This window comes from Athene noctua, chromosome 1 (genome assembly GCF_965140245.1).
Source record: "Athene noctua chromosome 1, bAthNoc1.hap1.1, whole genome shotgun sequence".
NCBI lineage: Eukaryota > Metazoa > Chordata > Aves > Strigiformes > Strigidae > Athene > Athene noctua.
Window position 1 is genome coordinate 189,378,932 of NC_134037.1, and position 23,740 is coordinate 189,402,671.

The following is a 23,740-nucleotide window of genomic DNA, read 5'->3' on the forward strand; positions in this document are numbered from 1 at the left end:
CTGGGGCTCCTCTGTGTTGTTCGTACACTCTGTTTAAAATGTTATCAAGTATTTTTTAACTTTTTGTACTCTTCAAAGCAGATTGTTTCAGCCACTACTTCCTCATTTCTCCTCCCTTCCTCTTAACTCTTCAATATACAGTCTCTTAGATACTCGTGCTTTTTTTCTTCATTTACAGTCTATGAATAAGTTGATCTGTGCATCTTCCCACCCAACTGGGAGAATGAAAGCCAAGCAAATTTTCAGGTAGCTTCTCATCAGAAAAGCAAGATGGTGTTGAAGAGGTGACAACAATTTGGTAAGGAATGGGGTTTTGTCAGGCTTTTACCACCAAGAATCTTATGGTCTTCTCATTCATCCTTCTAATAGTGTTTTATTTGACAAGCCTACATCACACATTGCATCGTAAGTATCAGGATTACTTGCTATCTGCCACCACATCACACTAAAAAAGACCTGATCATCTGCTACTTTCCTCAAACACTGTCCTTTACAGCGATGCATCCACATATCCACTGATTTGAGTTAGTCATACCAGCAACGACAGGTTGTCGCAAGAGATAGCTGAGGTCTTGTGCTGGGGTGAGGAGGTGTGTGTGAACTACTCCATAGACATCCCATGGGCCTAGTTCTGTTAAAAAAGCATTAGGTTAGTCTCTGCTCTGAGGCCAACCTGCCCCACCCACATTGTAACTCCCTGAGCCCAGCTTTCATTTTCACTGAAGTCCTTTTCTCTAGCCTTAAAGTGGGGAAAACAGCTTCCTAGGTATCTTCCTGTGTAATTGCCCCTCTCAATAGGTAAATTACTCAGTTAATTACAGAATCTTTATACTGTTCTCCTCCCATCCCAGCCTGGGGGAGGGGGGATATATAAAGGACTTCAGCAAGAGGTAGAGCAAGTACATACCTATACTCCTTTGAGCCAAGACTCATCATCTTTCTGTAAACAACCCAGGAATCAGGTATGTTTATGCAAGAAGAAATTGCCCTACTTCTCTCCTGCCTGTCAGAAGAGAAAGAAACACAAGCATTCAGCCTGGTGATTTGCAGTGAAGGCATCATACCCACCTGCCAGACTCACTCTCATCCAACCGCACAAGTCCCTTATATCCAGACTGCTCTGTCTGGGAGAATGCTACAAAAATGCTGAGTTGAGCCAGGTAGCTTTTCCCCACTTAATGCCTTCCCTAGTTTGCTGGGACAGGATTTATGAACAGGATACGTGCTCTCATGGAGTTTGGAAAGGGAGAAGTTAAAATGTCTGCAGACATACCATGATCTGGGAGTACTGGTTAGCTGATTGAGTGGCAGTAAAGTATGGAATACTTGCCAGGAATTTTAACCTAGGGAAAAGCCATTGAGACTGCTGAAAAAGCAGGAAAGGCAAGTACTTTTACTGGACTGCCACTGAGGCTTACAATACACAGCACAGGCAACCCAGCCAGGGTGGGACTATGCTCACCAAGGAATGATTTAGCTGCACAAGCCAAGGACATTCTTCTGCAAAAGGGGTCCAATCCCAGAAGGCAGAGCAAGACAAATGTGCGCTTGTGGCTCATATTATATGCCCGACATCAGGCCTCTGCATCTTCATATGCCTGACCTACTTGTTGGCATTTACCCCAACCTCATACTAAAGGAGAAAAGATTTCTTCACAGGTGGAATTTCCAATATCTGACTTTAATGCTAGCATTGAAAAAAGGCTTTAGGAACCTAAATACTCTCTTGTCACTGTAAATGCTAAAACTCAAGACTGAGGTCTTTAGCTTTTACTCAGCTTTTACTAAGGGTGACAAATATCAAAACTGTGAAGCCCAGTCACTAAGTGCTCAGAAGCCTATATATCCTAATACCCAGCTCAAACTGAATGCCTAAAATGATCCATAGTTATGGAGTGGGGAAAGACTACGCCTTGCACTCGATGATTTGTAGCACCCAGTATACCATAAATAGTCAAAGCACTTATTGGAGACTTACTGGATTAGATCCTCCATGGGATACAGCCAGAAGAAAGGTGGCAATGCCATGTGCCCTTTAATCCTGTGGATGCTACAAGCACTCTCTACAGATTAGGGATGTTTACCTAATCTGATTGGAATCAACCCTTCTTGCAGACATGCATATTAAAGTTATTTATCTACAAATTATCTTTACTCCTGCACCTGAATTTGTTCCAATTTGTGTGCTGCAACTGGGATATAAAGTCCATGGGTGAAGAAAAAAAAAAGACTGTAGTATTCTCTTCAGTACCTGAGAGAAGACATCCAAACTGCAGTACCTGTTTCAATATAATTTATATGTTTTATATGAAGTGACTAATAGAAAAATCTTATTGCTTGGTGGGAAGTGTAGATTCAAATCTCATCACTCTGAAGAGAGAAATGAATTCATATCTCCCACATCCCCACTTGAGTGACATTTGGGAAAAGTGAACAGTACTGTTGTTGCTGGTTTGGATCCTTCTGGTTTTTTTGTAAGGTAAGACTGGTGCAAGCATCTTACTCCAGGAGAGATTTAATATATAATATATGGTTGTAACTAGTGGCCTCCTTGCAACCCTCAGCAAAGTGTTGAAAGCCGCAGCTTTCTCAGGGACAGAGGCACTTCCTGTTGTCTAGCTTGCTTGCTGCTCAGTGTCCTGGCTTTCTGGATCTCGTTCCAAAATGCTTAATTGTGAGCCAACAAGGTATGGGACATCTCAGCTGGGGACGCGGAGACTCCTGGGCAGGCAGGTGCCTCTCTCTACTTGTGTTTATACAACCTGAGCTAGAGGAGGTGTGGATGGTGGGTGCTCTAGGCTCTATCTGTGGATTTGAATTCTGTATTAACTGCCTCTAGGTACTTGTTGCTTTCCTGTGTGTCTTTTTTAATGATTGAGCAAAACTAACCGCAATCTCTTTTCACACCCAATTTCTAAAGAAACTCTTTTAACTGGTTTTCAGCTGAACTGTGGCTTTCTTGAGCTTGACTAATGACAAGAACAAGACATCAGAAATCCAGTGTACAAAGTCATACCTTGTCTTTTTTAATATGAACTATTCAGTCATTTGAGAACCAGAAAAACCTAGTGTATGTTGCAGTTTGGGGAGATTTTTTCTGTTTAGGATATTATTGCACTACAATCTGGGCAGAAAAAAACCCCTTACCGTAAACACAGAATTATCTGTTTCAAGAATCAATTTGGGAGGTCTCATTATTTCAATATTACAATTTAAGGTACGAGGAAGTGCTCAATTTAAAAATAAAAATATCTGAACACAGTTTTGACAAATACAGTCCCTTGAATATGGCTTGAACTGGACATTCAAGAAGATGGCACAAAAACTCATTCAAGAGCTTTCCATCCTAACTTTTGAATGTTTTCATCAAGCTTACTGCACTGTTTTAAGAAGCCATTGAAAAGCTTGCAGAGAGTACAGCCTAAGAGATCATGATGCCTTGTCTGGGAAAAGCATTGTTATAAACCATCAGAACAAGTCCACTGATTCCAGTAAATTAATGTTAATTAATTGGATGAATACTTTCTGTAAAACTGGTTACAGAACATATCTAAATTCTTGAGGCATTCTAGAAAAGAATGGAAAATCTTCTAAGTAAATAGGTACTGTGTTACAGCAACAGTTTTCATCTTGGAATGCACATGTGAGTACACAGGTTGCTTCTTCAGTTAAATAAAAGCAGATGCTGTGCTGGAAATTTCCAAAGCCACTCGTTCTCCTTATAACACTTGGAGCATTTACAAAGCAAGACACTAGTATTTCTTAAACCATCATCAGCAAAGTAACTGAGCAGTGCAAATATATTAGTATTATATAAAAATAAAAAATCAGAGTAGGAAAAGACACTGAGCAAGTGAAGGAGAGAGCACTGGAATTGAAGATTATCATCCTTAAGGTCACAACTAAAGTCTTGTCAACTCTCAAACTACTGTTTCTAAAGCATCTACTTCTTGTGTTCGCAAGGAGACTTTTTCACAAAAAGATACAGTGAAGTCAATAACATTTTCATCTCCTTATTGACATGGCTTTCTGTTGGAGGAAGCTTGTCGTGGGTGTTGTCCTCAACCTACTTCATCCCAGCACTTTGGAAGTGCTCTTGAAGTGCCAGAGCAATCCCTTTACACAGGTGTGTTCAATAAGGTGGATCCTTACTCTGATCTAGAAAGTTGTGGTTTGGTTATCATGCCATTGAAGAGAGGTCATTGACGTAGTGATCTCCTGGTCAAAGTATCGTTGCTACTTTTTCATTGACAGTTTTGGCATCAGGAGACAAGCTTGCTTTTGAGTTTGCTTTTGCAGAAAGGAGCATGGAAACCAGTCAGGAATGCTATTGCTAAGGACTGGTTCCTCAAAAATACTTGGATGCCTAATTCCTTTTGAAGACTTAGGGCAAAATTAGCATCTTTCCCAAATATTGTTTTGCTGCAGGTGCTTAAAGAAACAAGAAAAAAAGGTCAATAACTATGAGGCAAACAAAAGCCAGACATTTAATTAAATGTAAACTAGCTAGTTTTCACTCTTTGCTTCTGTCAGATTATGTATTCAAGTATATCAAGTAAGAACAAAGCAAGAATGAAGTATGATCCTATTATTCTTGAAGACTGCAAAAGTTATTATTTCATCTGTAATTAAAATACAAATGGCAATGGCAAGGAGTTAGCATGTGATGTGACCTAAAAATAAGAGACTAGCATAAACACATGTTCAGCCTAAAAAGTAGTCTGTCTTGTGATTAGTGTGACCATTTCAAAATATTTCCTGTTGATTGTATAACCTTTAAAAAGAAAGGTTAGGTTTTAGCTGATGAATTGCTAGGTGTCTTCTCTTTCTACTAATCTTGGTACAAAAAGGATAGATTTCTTTTAAATTAAAGAAACATGTAAGTAAAACTAGTTAACAAACCTATTTTTTTTGTGTAGAGTATTTTATAGCATGGTGTAACAGAATGCTCTAAAAACTATCAGTCTAAGCAGTGCAAACACAAGTAACTTTTCTATGTAGTTTATAGTACGTCTGAGAGGTAGCATCTATAGAGATGGTGTGGGAGTGGTGGAACGTTTGAACTGAGGAAACCGCTTTTGAAATTTGTTTTTTTTTGTGTGTAATTTTTTTAAAGAGTTTCAGAGAATTGAAAGAGGAACCTGCATTGAGCAGCTAGTTCCAACTTGTACAAAACTTTCCCCACATCATGTGATGAAATGTCTTTTATCACTGCGCTCTTATCTTTGGTATCTGAGATGTTAGAGCACTATGGCTTTGCTCACCTGCATGGCTGGATATAGGGTGCTAGAAGGGGTTCTGAAAATTTTTTTGCCTTTTCAGTCTATTTTATGAAAATGTAATGCACAACCTTTACTAAACCCCAGTCCTCAAAAAAATGCATTTATTGTCAAGCTTAAAATTCTGCTTTCCTTCTCTTCCTCTCTGTATATGTCTATGACAATGCAGCAAGAGACTGAGAAACACACAGAAAAAGAAATGATACTAAAGCTGCTCTCCTGGAATTTTTATTGCCTTCATGTTTTTATGAAGACTTGCTAGGATGTTAAAATAAAAAGGACTTGAGCCTGTTTCCTTCAGTTCCCTGAATGAGTTTCAAAACACTGGCTCTTTCTATCATTTGCTTGCCAAACCACATTAAATCCCCCACAGACTGCAAAGCTAAGTGACTATCGCAGGCATTGGTGACTCCATCTCGCGTGCTTTGACAGGCCTCTCCACCGCCAGGTTGATATGGCACAGAGAGGCAGGCTGGACACAACATACACGTGCAGAAACTGTGCCCAAGTCCCAGATGATTCCAGCAGGGTTGGGGAAAGCATTGACTTGTCATGTCTGTAAGAAAACCCTGAGATGGCCCCAAGCTCCTGAATTTCCCATAAGAAAGCTGAGCCATGGGGCCCAAAATAAAGCTGGGAACTAAGTAGTAGCAAAACTTAAATGACCTCCACTATTCTCAGAAAGAGAAACAAGAAAGTAGCTGGTGCTGATCTTCCTTCACAGCAGGCAGAGGGGCAGGTTTTGTTTTCAAAAACACCATTCTGTCTCTACTTCCAGGAAGTTGAGGGCATCCTTGAAGCTTCAGAAGAGAAGGTGGCTGCTGTTGGGTCTGCAGTTACATTTCAGCCACTGCCAAAGCATCAGGTGCCTGCTAGTGAAGGAGCTCCCATCAGCAATTCTCCTTTGAGATCTACAGCACTACAAGAGAGTGAAAAAGGGAACCAAAACCTTTCAATAGGGAAGCCCTCACGAGAGCCCAGGTTTCAAGCTTGTCGTTTTCTACCAAGTCTTATTTCTCATCAGATATTCCATATATTATGGCATTTCTTTGGAATCAACAGGTTTTATGTTCATGTTTTATCAATGCTAATAGATTAATCAGCTCCAAGAAAAGTTTTTGGTCCCTGGAACATGCTTCTCTGCACCCTCAGCTCACAAGAAGGATCCCTGATGCAGATTTGGTTTGTGCTAGATGAATTCTCCACACCGGTTCCCAAGCAAAGTTTAGCAGTGAGTAGGCAGGCTGCATGCCATTGCCCTGCTGAAGAAGGCTGATAGCATGGGCAGAGGCTGTCCCTGGCCAGCTGACCTCCACAGCAGAGAACGCCCCCAAGCGTGTGTGATTTATTAGTACCAAGCAACACTCAGAGTACCAACTAAGGGCTCTCTCTACTTTCAGTCAGAGCACCTGTTCTTCTGGGGACAGGAGAGGTTGTTTTTAAGAAGAAAAGGAATTCTTCAGTGATAACAGAATTTCCTTTGGTATTTCTCCAAGACCTAATTCTGTATGTGTGTAGTAAAGGACCAGCCTCACCAGTAGGCTCCCCTCTCCGATGGGCTTTGCCATTATCCAGTGCTGCTTTTGTCAACGGCCCAAAGCAACGGCTGGGACAGTCTGGTGTCTATCTTCCAGCTGAGCACTGTAAGGTTCCAGAAAAAATTGCAAAGGAGAAACTATGTCTCCTTAGACATATCCAAATAGACACAGGTAGGGTCAAACCTCACACACAAACAATAGAATATTATTTTTTTTAATTAAGCAGCCTGAAGTTGTAGAAATTTATTTGCAATGGGCCATAGGCCAAGGTCCTTGGGTGTCCTCATGGTGGAGCAGGAGACCCCAGATTGGTGCCCCTGCTGCTGAAGAGGCTCAGGATGACAGAGGCCTGAGTCAGGAGTTGCTTCTCCTTGTCTTGCAAGGGGCTCCCCTCTGGACCTTGAATGAGTGGTTTCCACAAGAAGTCTCACTTCTGGTGCCTGAACACACACATCACACCAAAACCAGGACAGAACATTTGCCCATTTTATCTAGGAGTGCTTGAAGGGTTTTGTTACTCCTGTACTGTTTGCTCTCACAGCTGGTTTTCTATCCCAAGAACATTGCTGTGACATTTACCATCCTTGTTATGTGACTGATGATACAGTCCTGCAGTTACAGCCTTCAGCCCATGGAAATTCTGTCTCATTTGTTGATGCAGCTGAACTGTTTACTGGATGTGACACCAAGCTTCCTGTAATACAAGAGCACTGATCCTTCAGTGACACAGCCTGTTTTGGGATGGCTGTACCAGTGTGCGCCCTGGCCATACCATTTCCAACAGTTACTTTCTCTCATCAGACTTCTCAGATGCCTAAATTAGGTCTGATTCCCAGCTGAAAACCAAGTCAGTCAGCATCAGCATTTTTACACTTTTTACGTGTCTGTGGAGACACAAATATGTGGGGTTTTTTCTGGCTGTTTTACGTGATCTGCTTCATACACTTCACACATAGAAACTGTTTGTCCAGTTCCTTCCTGGACTTTATTAATACATTTTCCTGCCCTTTTTTCTAAGAATACAGAGGATTTAATAACATTCCCACCCCTAAGTATGTGTAATCCTGAACTATATGCTTTTCTGTGTCAGTTGATTTTCTCTGGTATTTGTTTATAAACTTATAACCTTAACTTTTAGTAACAGAAACCTTGCCCTGTTTTGGTTTATGTCAAGCCATATTTTCCTGAATAGTTGCCATCTGCACCAAACATTTCCTTTATTCTTAGTACATTTATATTATTTTCCGATGCATCTATTTTCAAGTTACAAAATGAAGCTGCAGAAATGCAGTAATATCTCAGAATATGTTACTTAGAGGTCTCTAGGGCTCCTAACAACCCAGATTTTGCCTCTAAAGCGCTGTCTGCTACTGCTCTATTGTTATTAGTATCTTATTGGATCATAATTGTACCAGTCTTCAAAACTACCTAGGAGTTTGTCTTTACATATCCCACAAGTTTCACAGTCTTGCCCTCCAACAGGCAGTTTTCACACAAACTGAAATCTATAAAGCCCATAATCAGCTCCCCAAGGGAGATGATATTTTAATCTGGGCCACCAAAGGACCTCCCCTCTGGTGGAGGCAACCTCTCCAGCTTGCCATTTCTGTGTCAGTAAATGTCCATTCTCCTCAGAAAAGCAGGGACTGCTTGTCCATGGTGGGACTGCTCATTTATGGTGTAAAAGTTTCTTCAGAGTATTTATTTTCTGCCAGATTACTGCATTTGGTTTATTGTGTTAGTAGGTTTTAGCAGAACAGGAGGAGTTTGATTTCCTTTTCCTTATAAACTATTTGGGGGACGGGAAGAGTGTTTGCTTTGTTATTTTCAAGTGCCAGAGGGTAAGAATATTGTGTTTTCTTTTCCCACACCTGAATTCTTACCACAATCAAGTTCCTCTCTGTCCTGTAGACTCATTTTGAGAGCTCATGCCACCCAGTGGTCCCCTTCTTGCTCTGACAAAGGCATGTATTTCACTTGAGGTTAGACCCCAGCCTCAGCTAGAGCTCAGATAAACCTCAATAGTTTGATCCACAGCCAAGAGGTGATTAATTAAGGGTAATTAATTAGCTGCCACGGTGTGTGGCACCTCACTGAAGACTGAGTCACACCAGAATCTTACGTATATAGCCACATTTGGAATCACCGTTTTATGATAAAACTTAAAAGTTCTAAATTCTCCAGTCTAGGCGTTAAGCTAAGCAAATTTTTAAAAATTAATGCAGTTTTATCCTTGTCACTGCAGCTCACAGACTTAGTATACTTTTCCAGGTGGTTGAATTTTAGGTGTCACCTTAAAAGGAAATTCTCTTTAAGACTGACTGAGCTCTGGAGCCCACACTTTTCTTTATAGTGTTTTGGACCCAGTGAAACTCAGACACAAAATTTAGATTTTACATTACATTTTCCTCTACTGTAGGATTGCTTTCCTTTCATTTAAAGGCTTATTCTACTAACGTCTAATATACAAATAGCAGAAATCTCACTTGTAGTCCTGAAAAAAAGTTCAAAACCAGAAGAATGTTATCAGTTGTAGCTATATTATTAAACAAGAAAATATCATATATTATTATATATGAACATGCAATATAATAATATCATTATATATATAATGCTGTGCACATATGTATATACATACACACATATATATGATGAAGTAGTAACACAAGCTAAAACATCGTCCAATAATAAAGAGAGAAATTCTAGTACTTAGGGTGTTGATTATGGGGTTTTTAGGTATTTCAGTTTATGGTACCAGTGGGGAAAAAAAGCGCATACTAATTATATTTAATATATAATATTTAATATATAATATTATATCCATATATTATAGTAGTATCTCATACATAATAGTCATTTTATAAATCGGAAAAATAATAATGCTTTACCTGTTCTCATGACGGCTTCCCACCTCTCCTTTACTTTGCTGGTGTAGCTTGTCATAAGATGCTGCCTGCATCAGCATCACGCTAAGGCTGCTCTCACCTCATACCAGCCTGTGCTGCTTGCATGTGGTCACCATATAAAATATCATGGCTGTATTTATTTACCTTAAGCATGTGGGCAAGCACACAACTCATGACACAGACAATGTAGGGCATATGGTGGTGGTATATTGGCTGTAGTATAGTATGTCTTATGGTATAGTAACGAATACACTTTCTCACATGGTAACCTGCAGCTGTTTTGCAAAACTTTATCCCAAATGGGTAAGCAACCTCCTTTGTATGTATGAGTGAGATCAAATACGTAGAGTGGCTGATGAGATATGGATTCATACCTTCACTTACATTGCAAGAATGTGTTTGCTTGCCCATACGCTTCAAAAGAGCAGACCACAGATATGTGTGGTAGAAGAGACTGTGAGATACAGACTGTTTACAAATTGAATACCCAGGATTAGCTCTATTAAGTTGGAGCTAAATGCCAAGGTCATAAAATTTATAGTTAAGACATTAATTTTTAAGTGCATAAGTCAATAAATAACACCCTTCAAAGCCCAGCATCTTCACTTTCATTGTTTTATCTCAAGATGGCAAGATTCCAGTAATGATCTGCAGAGCAGCGATGATACGGATATCTCAGGGCATTTTGCTAGCAATAAAGAGGAACTCAACTAAAGCCAATAACATTGCAATGTATTGTCTGCTGATAAGAGCAGAGACGAGCTCCCCCAACAAAACCAGCTGCAGAACATTTGACTTCAGTTTGTGATTATTTCATAGGTAGCATTCATATAATATTATATCCGCATATATCTTGACTATAATTAGGGCACTTATATACTTCTCAGTGCAGAAACAGTATATTAGGCAAGGACAGAATCCTATTTTTGTCTTATTTACGTATTTATGTTACCTAAGTGCTGTGAGGACTTGAGAGGAAGACCAAAGCCTGAATATGAGGGCACTTGCAGTTTGGTTCAGCTGAAGTGCTGAATTTTGACCTGCTGTCTCACCTGCACTTGAGGACTCTCAGAAGAATGAAACAATAGCAGAGGTGGTTTCAAGATGCTATTGCTGTTGTATCTCTTTGTATTAGTGCAATAGCTCAAGCAGTCACAAAGAAACTGAACAAGAGGTGCAGCTTTTGTTAGAAATCTTTTTCTTTTGTTCCCCTTTTTATAATCTCCACTTCTTGTATATTACCAGTCATACCTCTAACTGGTATCAAATTGCCAAACTAAAGAGAAGTCAGGAAAAAAGTGTTAAGTCAGGGAGAAAGTAATACTTCTGTTGGCTCTTTCTTTCCTTTGTGTGCATATACAACACTGCTTTTAAAACTAGGTGATACAGTACATCTGCTCCTGTAGTTAGCTATTTCTGGGGTTCCTGCTACCTGTGCACTGTGCCTTTGGGTACATCTTCTCAGCACTGTCCAGGCATGTGTGAATTTATACTGTGCCCTGTGCCAGCCACAAGCAGTGCAGCTGCAGTTATCAATGCTTAACAAAGCAGAGAAGTCAACTTTCAGTTCTTTCAGCATGTGAACAACATGAGTTTGCATGAGCTCAGATAAGGTGAGCTGGCTTCTACCTACCAAGCAAAAAGCTCTGAGGTGCTGTGCACATAGAACATGTAGCCTGCCTCAGACTTCACTGGGACTTGCATGAATACCAGACCTACAGAACTGGTCCCAAAATAAATGAAGCCTGGTCGTGCTATCTGGGCTCCATAGAGACACTGCATGTACCCCAAGTTGTTCCTCTCAACATATATGCAGGCAATACATGGCTGTCCTAGTGACATGCCCTGATCATCATATGACCATAATAATAAGGCAAAATTAGCCAGGGTACCCCATGATTGTAGCTTGAATACTGTTGACTGCTGATGACAACATTGGAAAAATGAAGAAACTTTCTCTAGCAGAGAATCATAACCAGTTGTAAGACCATATACACAGGCAACTGAACATCACTCAGGAAAAATAAAGTGATATATAGCTCAATAGTAGAGATATGGTTCAGGGTTTGCACTCTGAGCTGTGACAATAAGCAGTAAGAGAAACCATGCAAAGGGAAGAGTTCTGACAGTGCAAAATTTCTCATGGAGACCACCCGAGATGAGCCTCGACCACTCCTCCCTTCAGGCAGGGCTGGGAAGTATTGTCCAAAATGCTGGGCAATGAGAAGACAACCACAGAGCTCACACATTTCCTACTCCCTTGGATTGCATACATTGCTGCCTACTGGCCCTTCACCAGCCTGGGCACGCCTCTTGCTAAAGTACATGTTGGCACCTATTTTCCAGTGGTATTGACAGGAGGCCCAAGGGAATGAGTGGACGCAATATCAGTTCCAGCCATACGAAAGAGCCCATTTTTTGAATCAAAGCCTTCCAGTAAGAGGCACAATTTGACAGGAAACAAGGCTCATTCTCCCTGTACATCTAGCTATTCTTGCCCTTTCAGGAACAGAGAATCAGATATGCAAGAAAGGTGCCAAGTTCATGTCAATTTAGCTCCTACAGAGCCTCTGGTCTCATGTATTTTTTTCAGCCAAGACTGTTTTCTCTAGTGCTGATGTGAGAATCACTTCTAACTGATGTGTGAGCCAGGAGAATGCCTAGCCTGCCAGGAATTCACCATCAGTACACTGCAGAAGGCATCTGGGGAGAGAGCAGAGCAGTCACTCTTGTAGGTGAGCTGTCAATAAAAGCTAAATTATATGTGCTGAGCAAGTACACCAGCAGGACCAACAGAAGACAAAATAATTTTTATTCTGAGTTCCAGCTGTGGTATCTTTGCTACACAAACTGTTTTACGATCACATAAAACTGACTGTAGGTTTTGACACGCGGGTGGAAGAAGGTGGATACAGGTAAAATCATGCATTTGGTCCTCTTCTGTGCCAATTCATTTTTACATGGAAGCTAGCCTGGTTATTTTTAAGTGGCAGCTGAGTGGTCCAAGTGTGAAAAGGGACAATTATGTTTTAGTGGACTAATTCAGATTTTGACAGAATCCAGGCAATTGTGTGCCTCCAGGAAACCAGGATCTGAATCAACAGGATGTTTAAAATGGGCTGGATTCAGCTTCAAACACCTGCATTTACAATGGAAGTGACTACATATGAGCCTGTTACAGTTGCTGGAGATCTGCCCAGTACAGTCAGTGGCATCCACACTTTCCAACTCACCCTAAAATAGACACTTGGATTTCTATTGATGCTAAATGCACAGCTGTAGCAAAGACCAGGCAAGAAAGTTGCCAGCTATACCCAAATCTTGCTTACATTATGTTACTGTTCTGGAAAACGAGTTGCATATTCATATAAATCTTACTTAACAAGAGAAACAATAATTCAGCTTGTATTTACAAGTCACCAGTTGTTTTGGATCCAGCATGAGCTTCTGGGGACACGTCTGTTTATCTAGGAGGTAGTAAGAGGTTTCGTACATGCTAAAACCAACTAATGGAAGTAGTGGAAGAAAGCCTATCTGAAGACAGCCTATGTGCCCAGCCAAGTTCTTTGATTCACCCCTAACAATACTGTTTCCAATTTCTGGCCCCAGTACATTACCTGAATGATAGAATTACCCTATATTCTTTTCTCAAAACATTTCCCAAATACCATGCCAAATTATCCTTTCAGCTACACCTGCAAAACTTGGTGGACTGTCCTGTTTATGGACTGCATCATACGTTAAATCAATCAACAGCTACAGACTGTCACATCCTTAGTGTAAGTGCAGGAAAAAGCAATGTGTGAACTTTTTTCTTTTTCTTTTTCTTTTTTTTTTTTAATCTCAAAAGATAATCTTCAAAAACACACATGCAGATCTACCTCAATTCCTTTGTGGACTGAACAGGAGAGGAAACATTCAAAAAAATTTTCACAGAAAAGAGAGATGAAAAGATAGGAAGTACAGATTTCAAATACAATATATACGCACTCATATAAATATATGTTTTCTCTAAAATGTCAATCATACCATACAGACTCAATACAAGACCATCGAGCTTTATTCTCTGTTGGGAATCTGTCATATTGTCTGCCACACACACCCTGTGCCAAAACATTGTTACTTCTTTTCCTGGCATTTGAGGTCAGAAGGGAAATGATCAACTACACTTTTTCCTCAAATTTCACAACAGCTATGTGAGGCAATTGCTTGTAGTAGGAAGTAATTGCAGACCGGAAGCCATTGTCTGTTAATCCTGGACACAGGCAATATCTGAAAGATTTAAAGTTATAAAGGAAATCAGTTCATATGTTATTTAAAATTAGGCACGATAGGGCACTTTCTGTGGACAAAGTTCTACAAAAATATAAATCTTCACCTTCTTGGCATAACTCAAGGGCAAGCTACCTGCAGGAGGGCCCCCTGGCACAGGATAACTCCACATTACCTAGGATGTCTGCCAGAGTGGTTAAGAGGAGCTTTTCAATCTGGTTGTCCATGGCTATGCACCATCCGACAAAACCTGTGCTCTAATGAAGTCAAGGTTTCCTGCCAGGCATCAGCAATATTTCAGTAACTGCTTACATGCATGCTCTTCTTCCGGGATATGTGCATGATAGTATTATTTCACCAAGAGGTAAGTTACCTTATCTTGTTGGGAAATAAGAGCATGCACATGGGCAGTGACTGCAAAGGAATGTAAGTCCTGGAGAATGAATTCCAGAGCTGTGATGCTGAATTCTTAAAAGGAGTTGCCTTAGCTTTGCTAATCCTTTTAAAAGTATCAAGCTTACGAAATCTGTGTTTGTAGGAAAGATTAACATATATATATATATATATATATATATATATATAATATTCTAGCTATTAGCCCATAAATTGGAACCTCTTTAAACCAGTTTAGGGTGCTTACTCTGACTGAAATTTAAATCAGTCTAGAAAATCTGTCAGTGGAATTAACACAAGTTGACCTAAGGTTTTGCTCACAGAATTTTAAAAAGCTGGCTATCTTGCTACTAAAGAAAACTGCAAGCTGCTTCATTCTGTAGTGCAACTAGCACTTGAAGTCATAGAATCACACTTCAGATTCTGAAAGGTTTTTGTCAATGCTGGCCCACGGCTTTACTATTTTCATAAACCTTACTACTGCAGAAATGAACTTTTTAAAGATCACAGGTTTACTGACACAGATGATAGTGACTGTGTTTATGCAAATCTTATCTAAATTAGAGTGAAGGTTGCTAACACCAGCACAGAATCTGACTTTGATAATTTCTGGTTAGCAAAGGTGAAGGTTCGACCGAACTAAAATTCAGCTATCAGCAAAACTGCATAGTCCAGGACAGACACAGGAAATGTAAAGGTAGGTATGTACTCTTAATTTTACGTAGCTAGTTCTGAAAAATTAGTACAGTATTTCCTTGGAATATTTCTTTGCCTCTCACCTGTATATTTAGATTTTACACTTAGTAAGACGACTTCAGTTGAATCTTGGAAACTGCCCACTTGCACTCTCTCAGGCTAGAGAAGAGAAGCACTCTCTAACAGGCAGAAATCATAGGATTATTTTACTTCACCTTTGAATAAAGCTCTTTTCATCTAGACTGATATAGCTAACAAGCTCAGCAGGCATGTACCCCTCCACTACACTAAAGATGCTTCTGCATTTTCTCACTGAAAAAATAGAGGGTTTTTTTACTTCTTAATGTGAAATCCTTGTGGAGAGAAGACATTCTTGTTTTACCTTGCTCTAACTCTTTGAGGTCAGAGCTATAACAACCATAGGGTTTACTTTGACTGGATATACTAAGATTAAGACTGACGTTTGTCTCCACAAGAGTTTTTGATTAATATAGTGATTATAAAGTAACTCTTTCATTGTAAAAAATATGCCATCTTTTGCAGTGAAGGCATACATATGGTATTCCTTATGTGAATAGTCTTTGGTGAAAAATAAGAAATAAATAACAGGTTTATTTTTCTAAAGCTAAATGACATCGAAGGTCAGGAATATTGCAGGTAGTTAGATAGATGTTTTCAGATTTGTTTTGTTTGCGCAGAAATACTTGTATACACAGGTGCACAGAAGGTAGAATTCTCATTTCCCAAATCTATTTATTCTTAAAAGATGATAAGCTAAAGCCTAGTGGGAAACAAAGTCTTTGTGATAACATAACTACAGGCTCAGCAAGTTTCTGATATTTGCAACAATGATACTCAGAACAGAACAACAGAAACAAACAAAAAAATAAATCTCACAAAAAGAACAGGGAAGGCCCAATACAAAGAAGTTTCTTAGAAGACTTACGTTCAGATCTTGACTGAGTGAATGAAACCCTTGGCTTTTAGAAATGTAGAGATGTAATCGTACAAGCTAAAATTTGCATGAAAGGGTGAGAAAGAACCATCTAGACAAAACCTGCAGCCTCTTTTGGTAAAGCCCCTGTTCAGTTTAAGGAACATGCTATCAGAGATGCACTCATTTACATTTCCCAGTTTGGTGAACTTGAACATTTGCAGAAGTGTTTCTCTGAATTGCATCAATGATGCTTTAGGAGCAATAACTGAGTTGTGTTACAAAAGGACACTTTTTCTTCCTGTTCCTCATATTAAAACCCTTTACTCTATTTAAATATCAAAGTGTTTGCCACTTTTCCCACAACTCAAGATGGCTGGCTCTTTGGCTCCTTCTTCTCCTTATACTCTGTCTACCATAGAAATTAAGTATCTGTTTTCTGTACTTCTCTAAAATTCTGTCTTCTCACTAGCAATTCAGACAGTCCAGGAGGGGTTGAATCCTGAGCAGGAACACTAAGATCCCTAAGTTTTCACCAGTTTTAGCTACATTTAGGTAGACGCAAACTATCCTAACCCTTTAGCTCTTGTTACTGCTTTGTAAAATTATTAAACTGAACAATTAAAAAAAAAAAAATAAATTTAAAAATGCAGTCTTTTGAGAAAAAACAAAATATATTCTTCAGTCACATTTGCATTGATTAAAAAATTATTTCTCTAAGTGCTTACAATAAAATCTGTGCTTTCATTTTGCTTCATTCTCAATCTGTTTGCAATTGTGTTGAAATTGCAGTTCAGGTTTTTTTTCCTGTAATCTGAAACATTCTTCAGCTGGAAGGGTGTCTTTCCAAAAGTCTAATAATATTAAAGAATTTATGAAATAAGACCTTTTTATTGTACACAATAGTGCTTTGGTGAGTAGTGAACCAAAACTTATGAAACAGAAGAGGTTTTGGAAGGCTTTCTGCTGCATGGTATGTTTTGAGATTTATTTTTCCATCTCAAAACACACAAATAACTAAACTTTTTATAAAGTGGAAATTATGGTTTTCGTTTTTCTTACAGGCTTTTCAGTCTTTTTCACAGGTGCACTTGACATTGACAACAGGAAGAGAATAGATGTGAGAGAGGAAACACATCAGTTTTATTTAGTAGTCCCCTAAAAAGAAAAGTAGACACATCTCTACTGTTACTCTTCCACAGCAAAGAAATAACACAGTTCTCTTCTGATTTTTTACTGTTTGATTTTCAGTATGCCCTTTAATGTTTTACTTGTCATATTTTGTCAATTGAAGGGAAAGGAATCACCATTCCTGTCAAAAAGGTACTGAGCAGCTGTCACCTTTGCTGACAGTTACAGCTCAGATGAAAACCTGGTGTTACTGAATTTCCAAGTGAGCTTTCTATTCAGAGTGTCATGAACCAGGGAGTATGAAGAGAAGCAAAAAAATTCTACCTAGATTTAGTGAGGGTTACTCCAGAGGCTGTAGGCGCTCTTAGTACCTCATATAAGACTATAATACATCCATCCACTAAATGTTTCAGAAATGAGGCAAGCAGAAAAGCTTAACATTTCTTTTTCTATGTCAGAAGCTTGAGGACTGATGTAAATGGCAATAAGACCGGAGCTTCTCACCTGAAGAATCCCTACTGAGTTTTTGTTTTAGTCTACTTATATGTCTGCAGGAGAGCTGAGCACGCACACGACCAATGTGATCAAGCAATGCCCATTTATTACAACTAAGAAAGTCCTTTTATAATGTTCTCCCGCACACGTGAGTAACATGTAGTACAAGTCCTCAGGATTGGACAGTTAACTCAGCCCGCGCTTTAAACCTTCTGATGATTGGATAAAAAGTGCCACATCAGCCTTGCCAGGCTTCCTGCCTTGTGTAACTTCCTCTTCCGTCCCAACCCCTTCCAGGGGCTGTTTGTCTCGTCGAGTTTCTCCCCCCTCATTCAGGGTTATGTCCTTATCGCATTCTTGCTCGGCTGAGGCTCTTATCAGTCTTGTTCTCACGCAGGATTGCTCACATGGCCATTCTCTCGCAGAAAGCCCTCTTGAATCCCAACATATGTCCATTTGTCTGTTGCAGTTTAAATATAGTTCTACCCAATAAAAGCAAACCCGTGTCTTTCTAACAGGGATATTTATGTAACAGAACTATAACAGATTATGCATATGAAACCTTAGTTGACAGTTGATGTTTTAAACTTATCCTGCAGCAAAGTTTCTCTTGCAGAGAACTGATGCAAGCTCCTCTGATTTGAATTGTGTTGGAAACCTGTATTTGAAAGGAAGCAACTCATAAAAGGATTAGAGCCCCATAAGGATTTGACAAAAGGAAAGACAAAGTTGGAAGGAGGATTTTCTGTACTCCACATTTCCCCAAGAGGCTATTTGCCTTCGAGAATGATTTGCAACAACAGTCTTGTGTGCTTTGCATGCCCCCTCCTCCTCTGCAGAAGACACTAGGGAAACATCATTTTATTCTTTTGCTCCTTGTGATGGACATCTTCCTTACTGAGCCAAGGGAACCTACCCTTTTCAGAAAGCTCTTGTAGGCATCTAACCACAAAGTCTGGTGCCTTTCAACCCCTATTCAAGAGGTGCAAAAATTTGGGAAACACTTTTGTTTTACTGATGGCAGAGTTCCACAAGTGCATAATATTTGCCTTTAGCCAGGCCATGAATCCTGATGCTGTTTGTGCAGAATCTATGCATGCATTTTTTTATCTCCTTGTCAAGATGTGCTCTCAGAAGAAGCAAGTTTAGAAGAAAATACTGTCATTAGAAAGAAAGTTTAGATTTAGAAGAAAATACTGTAATTAGCCCTAACACAAAACCAAATGTAAGTGGTATTCAATAGCTTTATGACCATTGTGACAGATTTAATGGAAATAGTATCTAGGAATAGTCTAGGAATAGTATCTAGGGGTGAGATTCCTTAGCCTGTGATAAAAAATATCTTTCACTTGAAAAGGTTTATTATTAGAGCTCTGTAGATACTTTGATACAGACAAAAATTTTCTGTCTGATTTAGGAAATTTAGGGTTGTTAGGTACAAAGTGGTGCCACTTGAAAAGGATTTTTGAGGCAACAGAGTTCATGAATAGGTATTTAGTATGGTAAGTCATAGATAGCAGAGTTAAAATAGACAGCATTAGGGGTTTTTTTCCAAGAGCTTTTTGTCAGTGAGTGCCTTTTCAAGTTCCCATGAAAACTGAAGAGTTAGTTTCATTCTTGATATAGCTCTCCTGACAAGAACAGAATTTCATCTGCAATGGATTTGGCTCAAAGTTTTTTTGCAGTTGTGATCATGTGATGTGCTCATTACTTGGAACATGTTTGCTCTGTGTCATGTGTGTGATATATTAGGAACGCATCTCTGAGTTCTTTGCAATTCCTATTTTCTCGTGCCTTTTTCTGGGCTTCCAACAGCTCAGCTAGAAGCTCCTGAAAGACTGGCAACATTAGTTAACATCACTTGTTTGACACTGGCTCACACTACTTCTGAATATTTTTAGCTGACATTTGAAGTACTATGTCAAATTTATCAGATCAAGAAACAATAGAAATAAGCCCCCTCTGATCTTCTTGCTGCTGTAGCTGTGTTTTTTCTGGATCTGCACTCAGTTTATTTTTAGAGTTGAGTATCTCTCTCTACTGAGCTACAGCTTTCAGTAGAGACTTCACCCTTGCCAGGTTTCAGGAATCATCAACACTTATTTTGTGAAAGGTCTAGCAAGTTTTTCAGTAAGACCCTCTGTCAGAAATGACAGCTTTTGCCAGAATGGTTATTTCCAGCTAGCATTAGCCAGCACTGAGGGCTGACCTCTCTGAGAGACTGATCTGTTACACTGCTCACAGGCTACAACCACACAAACTAAAGGTCTTATTTAACTGGATCTGAAGTTAAGTGACATCAGCTGGCTGGCACTTACGTTTTTTTAATCTAACCTCCTACACCAGGTGTGTCTTGCAAAGAGATGCTTGGTTTACACAGTGCAGGTGATCAGAGTCCACAAGTAGCCTGAACACACTCTCTGCCCCTCTTTTATTAAACAGCATAGATGTGCCCACAGTTATTGGCTGGCTTAGCCCAGTACCCTTTTCAAGCATCTATTGCCACTCTTCACAGAACTTACTGTTGTTCTGTCATCTGTCTTTCTGGTCATTCATTGCCATTTCTTCACTTTGCCAACTCTGTACTTCTGTGAAACTGAATCCCTGTACTTGCAGCTTAATGAAAATGAGAAGGCATGCATGTAGCACACACAGTGAGGCATGAGTTCTTAGTTGCAGCTGCTAAATGCTGCTACACTGTACAAAATAATTAAGCTAAACCATAAGCTCGTGTCTGTCAATAAAGATTTATATAGACCAAACTGAAAGCATGGTTTTACTTTGCAGACTGCAAACCTGAAACTAATTTTGTAGAATTACAGGTGATGCCAATAAAGCAGCTGCAAACAGAACATGTTTTAATAACTTACATCTTGCAGAAATTGAAACTCAATAGCTTTTCTTTTTGTTAGAAGAGGGCTTGTTACTTCTTTAGCCTGGTCCCTTCAGCCTGTAAACCAGTCCAGGCAACTGCAATCTGTCCCTGGTTCTTGATTATACATGGTGTTTTCCTTATATTCTGTTACATCATGAATATACCAAGAATTATTGAATGCATGTTCTCCTTTCCCCAACTGAAAAAAAAATAAAAAAAAAAATCCGGTACTTACTTGTACTTACTCACTGTTTAGTTGGGTGTGGGGGGGAACTGTCAGAAAATATTGTGTATTACAAGAAGTAAGATCATGACATCTAGAGTAGATAGGATGGATTTAGCTCATGGAGATCCTGTGGCATGGTGTTCTCATGTAGACATCAATTTAATTTTAATTTGTGATATGTGATTTTCTTTATGTTACAATAACATAAGAGGTATGAACACATAGACTGCAAAAAATATCAGAAAGCCATTCAGCAGGGGAAAAGTAGCAGTTCAAAGCTAGGAAGAAGTGAGACTGATAAAACATTACCATGATTTGGAGGGAGAAGAGAGTTTTCCGAAGATAATTTTAATGGATTCAGTTCATTCAGAGATAATCTGTCAAACTACATAGATGCTTGTTCATAGTTTGGTTAATAGAAGAAGTACGTTCTTAATTTCTGTTCTGACATATTGCTTTTCTTTCTTGACAGTTGTCCTCTAGGTTTGTAAGCCAAGTGTTCATGATATGATCCAGCTGTCTTATAGGGATCAACAACCCCCTTGTGAATAATGGTTAAAAACGGATCCCAACTGGATGTTGAAACACTGGCAATGCTCCAGAATAAAGCCATCTCCATCACCCTCCCAGTTGTGTATACACTGGTGGCTTTGATCAGTATCCCTGGCAACTTGTTCTCCCTTTGGGTGCTCTGCTGTCATATCAAACCCAAAACACCTTCTGTTATCTTCATGATCAACCTAAGCATCACGGATCTCATGCTGGCCAGCTGCTTTCCCTTCCAGATTTCTTATCACATCCAAAGCAATCACTGGAGCTTTGGCAAGACTCTTTGCAGCCTTGTGACTGTGATGTTCTACTCCAACATGTATTCTTCCATACTGACCATGACCTGTATCAGCGTTGAGCGGTACATGGGTGTGGTATATCCCATGAAGCTGATCAAGTGGAGAAGAAAAAGATATGCCCTGGCTACCTGCCTAGGTATGTGGATTTTCTTGCTACTAGCTTTCTACCCACTGGAAAGCACAGATCTGACCTATGAAGTGAAAGAATTGGGGATTATAACCTGTTTTGATGTCCTCAAATGGGATATGCTGCCCGGCTTTGCAGCCTGGGTAGCCTTTCTCCTCACATTATTTTTCGTGCTCTTCCTGATCCCTTTTGTTGTAACAGTTGCATGCTATATTGGCACCATTCGGAAGCTTATTCAGACATCAAACAGATACGGTAACAGGCAGAAGACTAGATCCATATACCTGGCGATGATAGTCCTTCTGGTATTCATCACCTGCTTTGCTCCCAATAACTTTATTCTACTTGTGCATATGATCATCCGCCTATTTTATGACAGAAGTTTGTACCCTGCCTACAAGCTCACCTTGTGCTTCAGCTGCCTCAACAACTGCATAGATCCCTTCATTTATTATTTTGCATCCAAAGAATTTTACCAGAAATTCATGCAACTGTTTCGCCCTAAGGTACTGCTCAGTGACAGTCTGGAAAACAGAAGGGAAAGCTTATTCTCTGGCAGGACCATGTCAGCCAGGTCAATGTCAAGCGGACCAATGGATGGGTTAGAGGGAGTAAAGGTCTATTTGCAAAGGCAAGAAAGTGTTTTTTAGCCTTAGACATCCTCAGAAGAAAGGCAGCTGTGAGGTCCATGAGCAGAAACAGAAAACCTTCCTTTCTGAATGGCTACCCTCAAAATACCTTGCTCCAGTGACAGAACTCAAGCCATACTTATATTGTGCATCCCACTTCAATATTTTTTGGTGAGAAATGGAAGCGTTAAAGGAACTGAGTTTATTCAAGAAGGCACTGAAGCAAACCCAACATTGTTAATTAGGGGTTGGCCTGGAATTAGTCCTACTGAATGAAACCAATGTTTTGTTTAGAACAAAAATTACTTTCAGGGTGTGTGAACTCAGTGTTTAATCAAAGGCTTGTGATTCACATTGAATGTGAAATATTACTGTATATGAATTAGAGTATACACTGAAATTGGATTTGGGGTAGGGGAGTTATTTTTCTAAGCAATGTGCTGGTTTTTTTGTTTGTTTTTGTTTAATGTATTGCTTTCTGTCCTGTTGTATTTCTATAAAAGAATGAATAAAAATAGCTTGTCTTTTTATCATTAATGCATAATGCATAGTCACTGTGGATTCACCACAACAGTCACCCAGCTGTTTATCAGAACCAAACCACACTAACCTTTGAAAAGGTTAGGTTGACTCATATTATTTATTTCATTTTATATAGCAGAATATCTCATACAATTGAAGGAAAGCTAGAACTAACAATGTTTGAGACTACTTCAGCTGCTGAGCGGATTATATTTTAATTTCCTGAAGCTATTAATTTCTCAGGATAGTGGGGAACAGTTGTTTTAAGAAAACATTTTCTCACATTGACCTACTACAGTTATAATGCTGCTGCTCTTATGTGATTGGTATCAAGTCCTTTTCACCAATTCACTATAGGCTATACGCAGAAGAACCATTACCCTCAGCAGAGAGTGTAGCTTTATATAGCACATGGACAGTGAGTTTATCTTCCTTATGGCAATGGTGTGGATTATTAATCAGATTTTCAGATGGATACATGAGAATTAAACCACAGACTGGAGTGAAACCAGCGGAAACCAGCTGAAAACCTGTCCCTGTGGCCAGATGTCAGAAACATATTTTTTTCAAGAGGGAAAGCAGAAAGAAGAAAAAATTAAAGCAAAGCTTGAGAATGGGAGATATACCAAATACCCTGGAAATAGGTTACAGCAGGTTAATTATGCAGTCCTGTGTTCGGGACTCCTCTCTGAAATATCCTTCTCCAGCTTGTTTGCATATACTGTGTCATGTTTTAATTCTTCTCACATCTCAAGAACTGCCTGTGTGCTTGGATAGAAAACTACTACAGAATATGTACTGAAGACAGACAAAGGCAAAGATTTCCTGTAGTGTTTACAGCTTTTTACCTACCTTTGTCCCTCATTGAC

General features: G+C 39.4%; 1 protein-coding gene across 1 annotated transcript; it reads left to right on the forward strand.

Annotated features, from left to right (window-relative positions):
- The first annotated feature begins 217 nt into the window (after positions 1-217).
- On the forward strand, positions 218-22,847 carry P2RY8 (P2Y receptor family member 8). Its single transcript, XM_074930103.1, has 2 exons — positions 218-298; positions 21,218-22,847. The coding sequence occupies exon 2, from the start codon at positions 21,297-21,299 to the stop codon at positions 22,368-22,370; it is 1,074 nt and encodes a 357-aa protein (XP_074786204.1). The 5' UTR covers positions 218-298; positions 21,218-21,296; the 3' UTR covers positions 22,371-22,847.
- Positions 22,848-23,740: the final 893 nt, after the last annotated feature.

Bases quoted from the DNA above. Each gene is read 5' to 3' on its own strand.
- P2RY8 (XM_074930103.1), top strand. From the start codon at position 21,297: ATGGTTAAAAACGGATCCCAACTGGATGTTGAAACACTGGCAATGCTC.